The following is a 10,185-nucleotide window of genomic DNA, read 5'->3' on the forward strand; positions in this document are numbered from 1 at the left end:
GGAACGACCGGATTAACTACATCCGGTTCCTGCCATTCCTGGCTTCTGATTGGTCAACCCTCATGACAATCACTTCTTGAACCCGCCTCCCAACTACAGCCATCGATAAATGTCTGCGACTAGTGTGTGTGTTCGTGTGTGTTCGTGTTCGTGTTCGTGTTCGTGTGTGTGTTCGTTCTTCATGTTTTGGTTTTGGTTTTGGTTTTGTGGTTCAGAAGCTCGTTATTTGCTTGGTTATTCATTTGTTTTCATTGTAGTCATAATTTCATACATCAGATCATAGGTAGGCAAATAGTCTCATGATAAAAGTAATATAGGCTATTATATGAATATTAACAGATTAATTTAAATCCAAGGCTCACATAAATATGACTCATACTATTCATATCTAATTTATTTTTCTTTGATGGATGGCTAGTGTGATATATGTACAGCACCCCAAACGTTTCAGGCGTAAAAAATAAAGGCCATGGAGAGTTTTGATCAGCATTTGGCAGGAGCTTGTTTTGTCTTTGAAACAGCATAATTTCCCCTCAGCACACTTACACGCAGTTTTCGAAGACACTTGGCAGGTAGAGATGGTTCAATGCTTCTTGGAGACGTTGCCTCGGCTCTACTGTTGGTTTGGGCTGTCTGGTTTTGGTCTTTTCATATCATTCCACACTGACAGTATTTTCTTAAATCAAGACTTGCACTCCTTGTTTGACTTGTTGCTCATGACTTTGTATGTTTGGGATCATTGTCATGCAATAGAATAGATTTGAGACAGGTCAGATACCGCCCTGCAAGTACCTTTTTTTTCCAAACAATCGATATGGGCAAAAAGTGTTCTCCTTCTGTATGAATGGATGGACTATTGCTAAGTGGGCACTTTGGAAATGTTTATTTTCCAATGTGCTTCATTATAATTGAAGGTGCCTATTTTCCTACGCCAGCGATACAGTCAAAACAATAACCCTTTTCTCCAGTAAGAAACTCTTTCATAAGAGCCACGTTACACAACTGAATCTGTAAATAAATCTGCTACATACATAAAAGGACTTTTTTTGTTGTATTTACATTTGATAAGCTTTGTGGTACAATGTCTGGTTGTCATGGAACTGTAAACATGTTGTCTGGAAAACTGAGATTAAGAATAGGATGTTGACGTTGTAAACAGTAAATATTACTTCATAAACTTAAGTGAACAGAAGAAATCTCTGGACATTAAATTTCTGTGATATCTAAAAAAAAGATGGTTCTTGATAACACATAGTCTACATGAAGACATTGGCTGCAAACCTTTCTTTTGAAAATTTTCTTCAGTAATAGTTAGATATACTGATATTTATTCCCATGACATGATCACAGGCCAGTCCAATACTGCCAGTATAGCCATTTCCTGTCACACTGGAATGATCCGTTTAAGTTATTGTGTGAACGTGTTCATCTCCTCGTAGTTATAAATTACCTCTGGTGTACCTCATGGCTCATTCTTTGTGGAAATCATATTTTACATCATATATAACTGAACAGACAGTTATATACGATGTAGAAATTGACAGTTTCTTCTTTCATTCTAAGACATATAACAAGATTATTGGTGGGATGGTAATTTATAGTGATCCTTTTTTTGCACTATGCATTTGTCAGCGCTTTAGTTTTATCAACCTAGATTTTGAAGCATCTGCATTTGTTCTGAAAAACCCCCATTTACACATACATTTGAGTGAATATTATTATGTTTATGAAGAAGTTTTTCTGTTTCCTGACCTCATGCAAAACTTACATCTTCAAAGATCTAATCCAAAATGACTACAGAAGACTCCATTAAATCCCCTTTAGTATCTGTCCATAAAAGGATTATTAATGTAAATAGATCTTCTTGGAGGGCAGTAGTCATGGATTCATTTTTATTAACTGATTTCCTTCATTTATCCCACTGTGGAAAAATTACAAATGATCGGCTGCTTGTAAAGGTAATTGCTTTTATATGTATCAAAACTAGAAAACTGGGACTGTGAAACAATTCATCTGTGACAGAGGCAGCCGGAAATGCAAGAAGTAAGCACCACGCTCAATCTGTCTTCCCCTTCCACCCAACACAGGATCCTAAGTGAGAGTTCTCTTATCGAAACAGCGCTTTCTATTCATTTTTAAATTTATGACTGAGTCAATAAATATCACCATTTACAGACTTTCTCACTTTGGAACCAGCTTCTGTAGAATCAAAAATAAATCCCGTCAGTAATTCCAGCAGAATGACATTTATAGGGACTTAAAAAGTAAGATTTTTGTTTCCAATAAAATGTGATTATAATGGAAGTCAACCAATTGGCTTATAAAAGACATATGCTTTTATAGAAATGTATTTTTTTTTTTATATCTAAGTTACAGATACAATGTTTAACCTATCTCTTTTTTGATTTGGACTTTTGCTTACCTTTCATGTTTTATCCTCTATTTTTTTCTTCTTCTTTTTTTACATTTCCAATTAGAAGTATCTAACAAGAAGAAGAAGATAGAGATAAGCTGTAGTCACATATTTCTTTTTTCTTTTTCATACTTTGTAGCCATGTAAGCTTTCAAGGATGAACACGCTTATATTATTATTATTCAAACTATTAGTATTGTTGTTATTATTATTGCTCTTTTTTTACACTTTGTCAACAAGCTGATGACTTATTTCACCTGGCTTTTTATTGTCCGAACGAATAAATGCTTTAAAAGCATGAGCATGAGGCTGAGGCAAATGGTTTCATCAATAAGATCCGATCGGGCCTATATAAAATACTGTGGGTTTATGTTGAGGGGGAAGCAGGAGCACTCACCATTCAAAGTGTATTGATAACACGTCTGAGACAGATTAACAAACCATATTGAATTTCATACCGACTTTGAGATCTCAGTGTCACTTTCAGTGTCCTAATTGTGTCATTGCGATATTGACATTGAAATGTTTTTTTTCCCTCTCTGAATAAAAATCAGATGGAAATAAAAATGATTATGAGCCACAAATATTTTTAAAAGCAGTTTCGCACATTTCATGGACGTGACCATTCGTGACAATTTAACCTGATGTCACCTATGTGTTGCATTAAAAGAGACAGTAAGGGTCCTTTTAAATCGCCTTTTCATGATGAACACATTTATCGGGCGTAATTAATATATAAACTATCCCGATTTGTCACTTTGATTTGTATTTTAGTTAATTGTGAAAGTAATTACGGAGCAAATTAACAGCTTTCAGGAAAGACCAGGGTTTTAGGGTCCGGTTCCATCTTGGGCGCCTTATTAATTTTCTCTCCCCTAGATGTGATGAAAAGGAGCGATAAATCTGGGTGATCGGTGAAGGCCAATACTAAATGGCTCCATATTTCACCGCAGCTTTAATAGAAATATTCATGCGGGCCCCTTAATGAAATTAAACCCGAGGTGCAGGAGACAACCCGCAGCTCGGCCGTATGGCGATCAAGGGTCCTGTTGCAAAAGCCCAACAGCGATAATAATAATAATAATAATAATAATAATAATAATAATAATAATTGTTATTATTATTCTAATAATAATCACTAAGGTGCCTGATAAAGGGCTTTTTAATTGACGAGGAAAACACAAAATAAGACTTCCGTTTTGGTCTGTTAAATGACCAGAGGTGAGGATGTTTATGTAGTTCTTCCCATCAGCAGAATCACTTTAAATACTTGCCACGCTTTTTCCCATGGCCTTTTTTTTTTTTTTTTTTTTTTAGCTCTTAAGTGATCTTAAGTGGCTACGATATATAGTTGTTATGTCTTGTCAATACAATTGAGAGCAAAGGCTAAGTGAATAATCACAAGTGGCCCATCTTGTGGAAAAGAAAATGCTGATGACACAGAAGAGAGAGTATCAATCCCACCATTTCCAAGCAAAACAAGTTTGGATATTTGGTGACAGAAGCACATTTAGAGAACTCACTGTCTTCTAACTTTTCCCCTTTCTATTTTTTTCCATGCAGACCCGCATCCCTATCACATCAATCTTCCCGTTATCATTCTGTAATTGCCCATGATCATCAAGGTTCACAATTAAATTGCGATCCGTTACTTGAAAACTACCCTGTGACTTGTTGATTTCCCCCGAGCAAATAAACGACCCGGGAGCGCGGTTAGCTGATGAATTGACAAAAACTAATCAGCTTTATTGGTAGACAGGTTAAGGGCAACGGGGTGTCAATAATTCTCATTTTGACCTCCTCTTCCATTAACTTTAAGTGGCTTATTAGGCCCAAGTCACCAGGAGCCACGGGCCTATTACATTTCTCTCCTCATCACACTTTGACGTTTTCAATTATATTTTTCTGCAGCTCCATGCACACATGTTATGACCAATTTTCACTTATTGTGACGGCAAAAACCACGAATGACATTTTTCATCTAATGCAAAAAATGGTTTCACTACTGGGGTATTGGAGGGACCTGTACTTTTTTTCTTTTTTTTTTTGAGAAAATATTTCCCTTCTTGTATGAAAATCTATGTGGTGGTGGGGGATCTCAAAATAACATCTGCTGATAACATCATGTTAGAAGCAGTAAGGGTGTAACCTCATTCATTTGGTTTGATACAGCTCCATTATCACATGTCAGGGTGAGCCTGTCACCAGAATGAAGGCTTTTACTTCTATTTCCCTGTTGGCCTCTTAGGGTGCATCTGCTCAACTTGATCCTTTGTCCGCATTTCTAACTGCTGATATATTTTCATTTAATTTGCTATCTAAATTCAATAATTGGAAATGACACCTATAACCTTGCTCAACATGTTCACACTAAAGTTTTTTGTTGCGCACACACGCATATCCACCATGTCACCACCAGTATTGCATCTTACAGACCTATGTGATATCACCACCACACCAATTCCTAATCTCAGATGAACCATGAAATGGAGAAATGAGACAGATCAATCCTGTGGCAGCAAGAAAGTGGTCATAAAATCAATCTGGAGAAGAAATACATGAATTTTCATTCAGAACAGCAAAACATTTAAAGATTGGATATTCATTTACTGTCACAAATTTCATATGATCAAAATCCGTGTTTAGAAAGAAAATGTGACACCTGTTCCCGTGACCTTGGCCAAGTTGGTGATATGTGTATATTCAGTGAGACAGACTACAGAAACATTTACTCATAAAAAATAAATCAATTCCTTCTTCGTGATTGGTCACTTTGGAAACTTTTACTCGACAAAACCTCTGTTAATGAACTGCATGTTTCCCTGTGCAGAAAAAAAAATAACACCCAGCTATAGCAGATCAGAAGTCAAAGTTTTTTTCTAACGCTTTCCTATAATAGTAATATTTTATGAAAGCAATGAGGCAGCCAACACTGGGCTTTACAGTGATTAGAGCAGAGAGGCGTTATTGGGTCCGACAGCCGCTTGGGACGGCCCCCTGCCAGAAGGCTGCACCAATCGCCTCCATCTGACGGGGATTAAGTGTCACACGGAGCTCCTCTCTCACACTCCGGACCACATCATAACTTTTGAGAGGTGGGAAAACGGCACTGACTCTCTCCTTCGTTTAACAGCAGCGCAGGCGACAAGGACTTGCACCGGGGCCCCGATGGAGAAATCCAAAAACTTTCGCATTGACGCGCTCTTAGCAGTCGATACACCCAAGGTGCAGACCTCCCCGCTGGCGCTTGTGACTTCCCTGTCCTCCTCCTCCTCCTCATCCTCCTCCTCTTCCTCCATCCCATCGTCTGGAAGCGGGGCAGCCCCGGAGTTGACCACCAGCGCCGAGTCTTTACGCACCGAGACGCCGTCCCCGCCGAGGATTTCCACCTGCGGCTTGATCCCTAAACCGGGTTTCCTCAACAGTCCGCACAGCATGGTTGGATTACACCCGCAGAGCACCGCGGGGATCCCCGCACAGGCTCTCTACGGCCATCCCATGTACACCTACTCGGCTGCAGCTCTCACGGGCCAACACCCGGCCCTGTCCTACTCCTACCCGCACGGCTCCCATCACCACCACTCCAGCGACCCCATCAAACTGACAGCCAGCACCTTCCAGCTGGACCACTGGCTCCGGGTCTCCACAGCCGGCATGATGCTGCCCAAAATGTCTGACTTTAACTGTGAGTACAATTTTTATTTGGCTACAAAATATTTCGGTATTTTTTCTTAGTTACCTGAATATATATATATATAAAATTTATAATATATAATATAATTATATATATAATTTGATCAAGCAGTTACGAATGTAAATCCCATATGGTGTATAAATATTTTATAGTAATCATGTTGGTTGTCATTTGAATAACGAACAAGAATGAGCCATAAGCAATGCAGGCCTAAATAATGTCCTACTGAAACAGCTAAAGACATAAATATACAACCCAGATTAGAGCTGCATTCAGAGATCTCTGAAATAAAGCTGCTTTGGGAGGTTTCTGGTGCACTGTGATGGTGTGAATGAAAAAAAAAAAAAAAAAGCTGTCATAGGGTCATGTTTTTTCTGAGAGGAACTAAAATTGACAGATAATGGACAGTGGGAAAGTAGCAGAGGAGTGTGAAACCCACAGTCGACATGCTGTTTGCTCACCAGATACTGCCTTTTTGTTTCTGCTCGTCTTAACAGATTTGTTCAAAATGGAGTGGCAAATAGCTTCTCTATGGAAATATTCATATGTGGATGACCTTGTTGCTTAAGCAGAGAGCTCAGAGATGGAAAATTACGTTTTACAATGCAATAACAGCCAAGGGCTGGCAGTGTTGCTTGATTTAACTGTGAAAATTTTGGCCCGGTTTGCCTTCCAATAAAAAAAAACAAAAAACTTTTTGGATATTTTATTATACTTATTTTTATTTTGAATTATTCTCATAATCTGGCAGCTGGCTAAGGGCATTCTTTGGACCTTTTTTGTGTGTCAAGAAAAGCGTTGAGAAGCTTTCAAGTGCATGAAATTGATGTTGTCTTCTTCTTGCAGCTCAGGCTCAGTCCAATCTGCTTGGCAAGTGCAGAAGACCCAGAACTGCATTCACAAGTCAGCAGCTGCTGGAGCTGGAGCATCAGTTCAAACTGAATAAGTATCTGTCACGACCGAAGCGCTTTGAAGTGGCCACGTCCCTCATGCTGACAGAGACACAGGTGAATGTGCACACACAGCCGGTTGTTGTGATTATATTCTGGGAAGGCTCGCCCCAGAAAATTCACACAATGTTAAATATTTTTTTAATATGAACATTTTAAAACAAAGAAAAAATAAAGTTCACTTAAAAATTTGATTCTCAGTACTGGTATCTAAATTGTTGAGTTACCTAATTAAACCTGGGATAATAAATTAATTCAGGGTTGGATAATTGTAACGCGCAGTCGATCATGGTCAAGTGGACAGTGACCTTTACGCAGTCGTTACGCACAGTTACGCACAGAGTTAGGCTACAGTTTTTTAAAATTCATTTTTCAGTACTCTGGGGGCTTTTCATAACTACTACTGGAACTAGGCAATAAAAAGTGATAGATTGGAAATGATGTTTAACAAAGTAGCCCTGTCTGAAGAGAAGCGGAGACGCTGCTGTAGCAGGAGCCACGGTTAGTTGAATCAATGCAGCTGTTCAGCTACATGTCTTGTCCATCTCTACAGGTCAAAATCTGGTTTCAGAACAGACGGATGAAGTGGAAGAGAAGTAAGAAGGCCAAAGAGCAGGCCGCCCAGGAGGCCGAGAAGCAAAAGGGCACCAAGAGCGGCCAGGAGAAATCTGACGGACTGGAACAGTCGGATTATCACAGCAAGACAGACTCAAAAAATGGCAGAATAAGAGACTTCAGGGACAGTGACGATGACGAGGGCGATAACTTCCTGTACAACTCGTCAGACTGCTCCTCGGACGACGAGAGAAATCACACCAGTGACATTAGTCCGCAGCCCTGAAGACGAAGATCTCAATTTCTAAAGACTGTGGGGGATTTTCGCTAGAAAAATGCAGTTGCATGCAATCCAACCTCTAATCGCCTTCATGGAATAAATGAAAATTATTATTATTATTATTTTTTTGTTATGAAAAGAATAAAATGTAGGTCAACAATATGTTACAGGCTTTTGACGCGCATTGAAAACAAAATATTTAGTTTGATGATACACCGTAGGAACAGTCTTCAGCACTCGGCTATAGTAACACTGACATTGCATGGTTTCTATGCAAAATGCTGTAAACTGGCTCAGGACTTCAATCTCTGTGCAGTGATGGTTAGTTTCTCTTATATCCCACAGCACACGGTCTATAATCTGCTGCCATTTGTCTTGTTGTGTTTTTTGTGGTGTTATACTTCCATAGTGCGTCATATCACGCTGGAGTTTAAAAAAAAAAAAGTATGTTTATTTTTCTATACTGTATTTATAAAATGGTCATACCAGTGCATGCTAAATTATTGTTTAGCGTCTCTCTCGGTGCAAAACAACGCGAAATAAAATGTTTTCTATAAATATCAGTCGGTATTTTGATTATTATTCTCATTAATATGATGATGATCATTGATTTACAGCGGGGCTGCTCGCAGGGCTGCAGCCTGGACGTGTGTTTTTCTGCAGCTCTGACAGGTGGGGTCATGGGAATTACTGTTAATAGCGCTGTCAGATCTGTGCAAACGTGCAGTGAGAGCAAACAGCAAGTCGGCAGGCAGACGGAGGAAACATTTCACACCACACTAGCAATGGGCGCGTATTAATAAAGCTTTTAAACGGCCTGAGCGACAGCTGCATGCCCTATTTTCAGCTCTGAAAACATTAAAATTATAAAAAAAAATAAATAAAATAAAATTATATATATTTACACTAAAGTTAGTTAAGAGAACGAATTCTCGCCTTTTATTTTATTTTATTTTGGTGGGTGCTTTAGTGTGTGAATTAGCTTTATTGGGATTTGGCAATGAAGTATTATACAGACAGTTTATCATCGAGAATAACTAATAATTAGAAATTATAATTGTAGGATTGTTATTGTGGTTTTGGGGCTGGGAATTAAAAAAAAGAAAAAGAGAAAACCGTGTTTGTTTAGGGTGTCTTATCACCTTCTAAATTCAGTATGAGAATGATTTTTTTCTACTGTAGTCTTTTATTTTTTAATCCCTCATCTACCAATATGACTGATCTATTGGCACAATTAGATAACTCACCTGGATATTTACTTACCCTATGCATCAGTTGCTTTCCAGAGAAAACAGTCCACAGAATGGCCTTAGCTGTTATCTTTGTTCCCGCTGTCATTCGTGTTAAACTATAGCAGGGGTTGACTGATTATGGGCCATTTGAAACAGGATTACTGAGGGATCTGTTGGCTATCTTCAGCTGTTTGCTTTTAACTTTAGCAGACTGAAATCAAAGTTCAGCTGAGGGTCAATCCTAACAAGAGTGCACCAGGTAAAGATGATGGCGACTGGGGCTCACAGCTGCAGACAATGACCAGTGTATGGACTGCACAGTAGGCCTATTGATCCCACTATCTCAATTTTGACTGTCCAAATACTCCAGTGTCTTCCATTTTTCACTGAAAACGCCACCTCTGCATCCGTGTCCTTTTGTTGATGGAGGGTTGTGCTCTTCGTCAACAAAACAGTGAATCACTCTTGTAATTCAAACACCTCCATAGTCACTGTGTGGCTTGTATATAGGTGGAGAACATTTCCTCTAGTTGACCTTGGTGGCCCATTCCTGACCTCAGAGCATGCTGTAGCCTTAGATTGATACTGGCTGCACCAATACAGCTAATTAATAGGAGCAAGTATCAAATGTAACAGAATGACTCTGCTATGCTAAACACGCGGAGAACCACTGGTGTCAGCGAGCAAACAGGCCAGACTCAACGCTCTGGGTCATTTCATCATGGCATGTAAACACTGCACGAACAACACCACCGTCCGTCTAATCTCACTGCTCTTATTTATGTCTCACTCTCAGCAGCCAAGTGTAAATAATAATGGAAAACGATAGAAACAGAATAATGTTTGTTAATCAGTTGTGTTTAAGTGTAAATATACTCACTAAAGCCCAGAAGAATGGCTCCAGGTGTCTGAAACACGTGATATTAACTCTTGTCATTGCCACTCCCTCCAAGAAGGCAGTCCAAAAAAAAAAAAAAAAACAACGATTGTTTTAGGAGCTTCTTTCTCTCTATAAATAAGTCCAAAATTTATGCTTAATATTGGTTATTTATTAAGGCTTT

General features: G+C 38.9%; 1 protein-coding gene across 1 annotated transcript; it reads left to right on the plus strand.

Annotated features, from left to right (window-relative positions):
• Window positions 1–5,581: 5,581 nt before the first annotated feature.
• Window positions 5,582–7,898, plus strand: mnx1 (motor neuron and pancreas homeobox 1). Its single transcript, XM_029529511.1, has 3 exons — window positions 5,582–6,098; window positions 6,954–7,114; window positions 7,611–7,898. Exons 1-3 carry the CDS (start codon window positions 5,582–5,584, stop codon window positions 7,896–7,898), a joined length of 966 nt encoding a protein of 321 aa, XP_029385371.1.
• Window positions 7,899–10,185: the final 2,287 nt, after the last annotated feature.

This window comes from Echeneis naucrates, chromosome 20 (assembly GCF_900963305.1).
Source record: "Echeneis naucrates chromosome 20, fEcheNa1.1, whole genome shotgun sequence".
Lineage (NCBI taxonomy): Eukaryota > Metazoa > Chordata > Actinopteri > Carangiformes > Echeneidae > Echeneis > Echeneis naucrates.

What these genes read in the sequence shown, in the direction of transcription:
- mnx1 (XM_029529511.1), top strand. Translation starts at nt 5,582, where the DNA reads ATGGAGAAATCCAAAAACTTTCGCATTGACGCGCTCTTAGCAGTCGAT. An exon ending in CAAAATGTCTGACTTTAACT is followed by an intron (nt 6,099 to 6,953) that starts GTGAGTACAATT and finishes TTCTTCTTGCAG; the next exon opens with CTCAGGCTCAGTCCAATCTG. An exon ending in TCATGCTGACAGAGACACAG is followed by an intron (nt 7,115 to 7,610) that starts GTGAATGTGCAC and finishes CCATCTCTACAG; the next exon opens with GTCAAAATCTGGTTTCAGAA.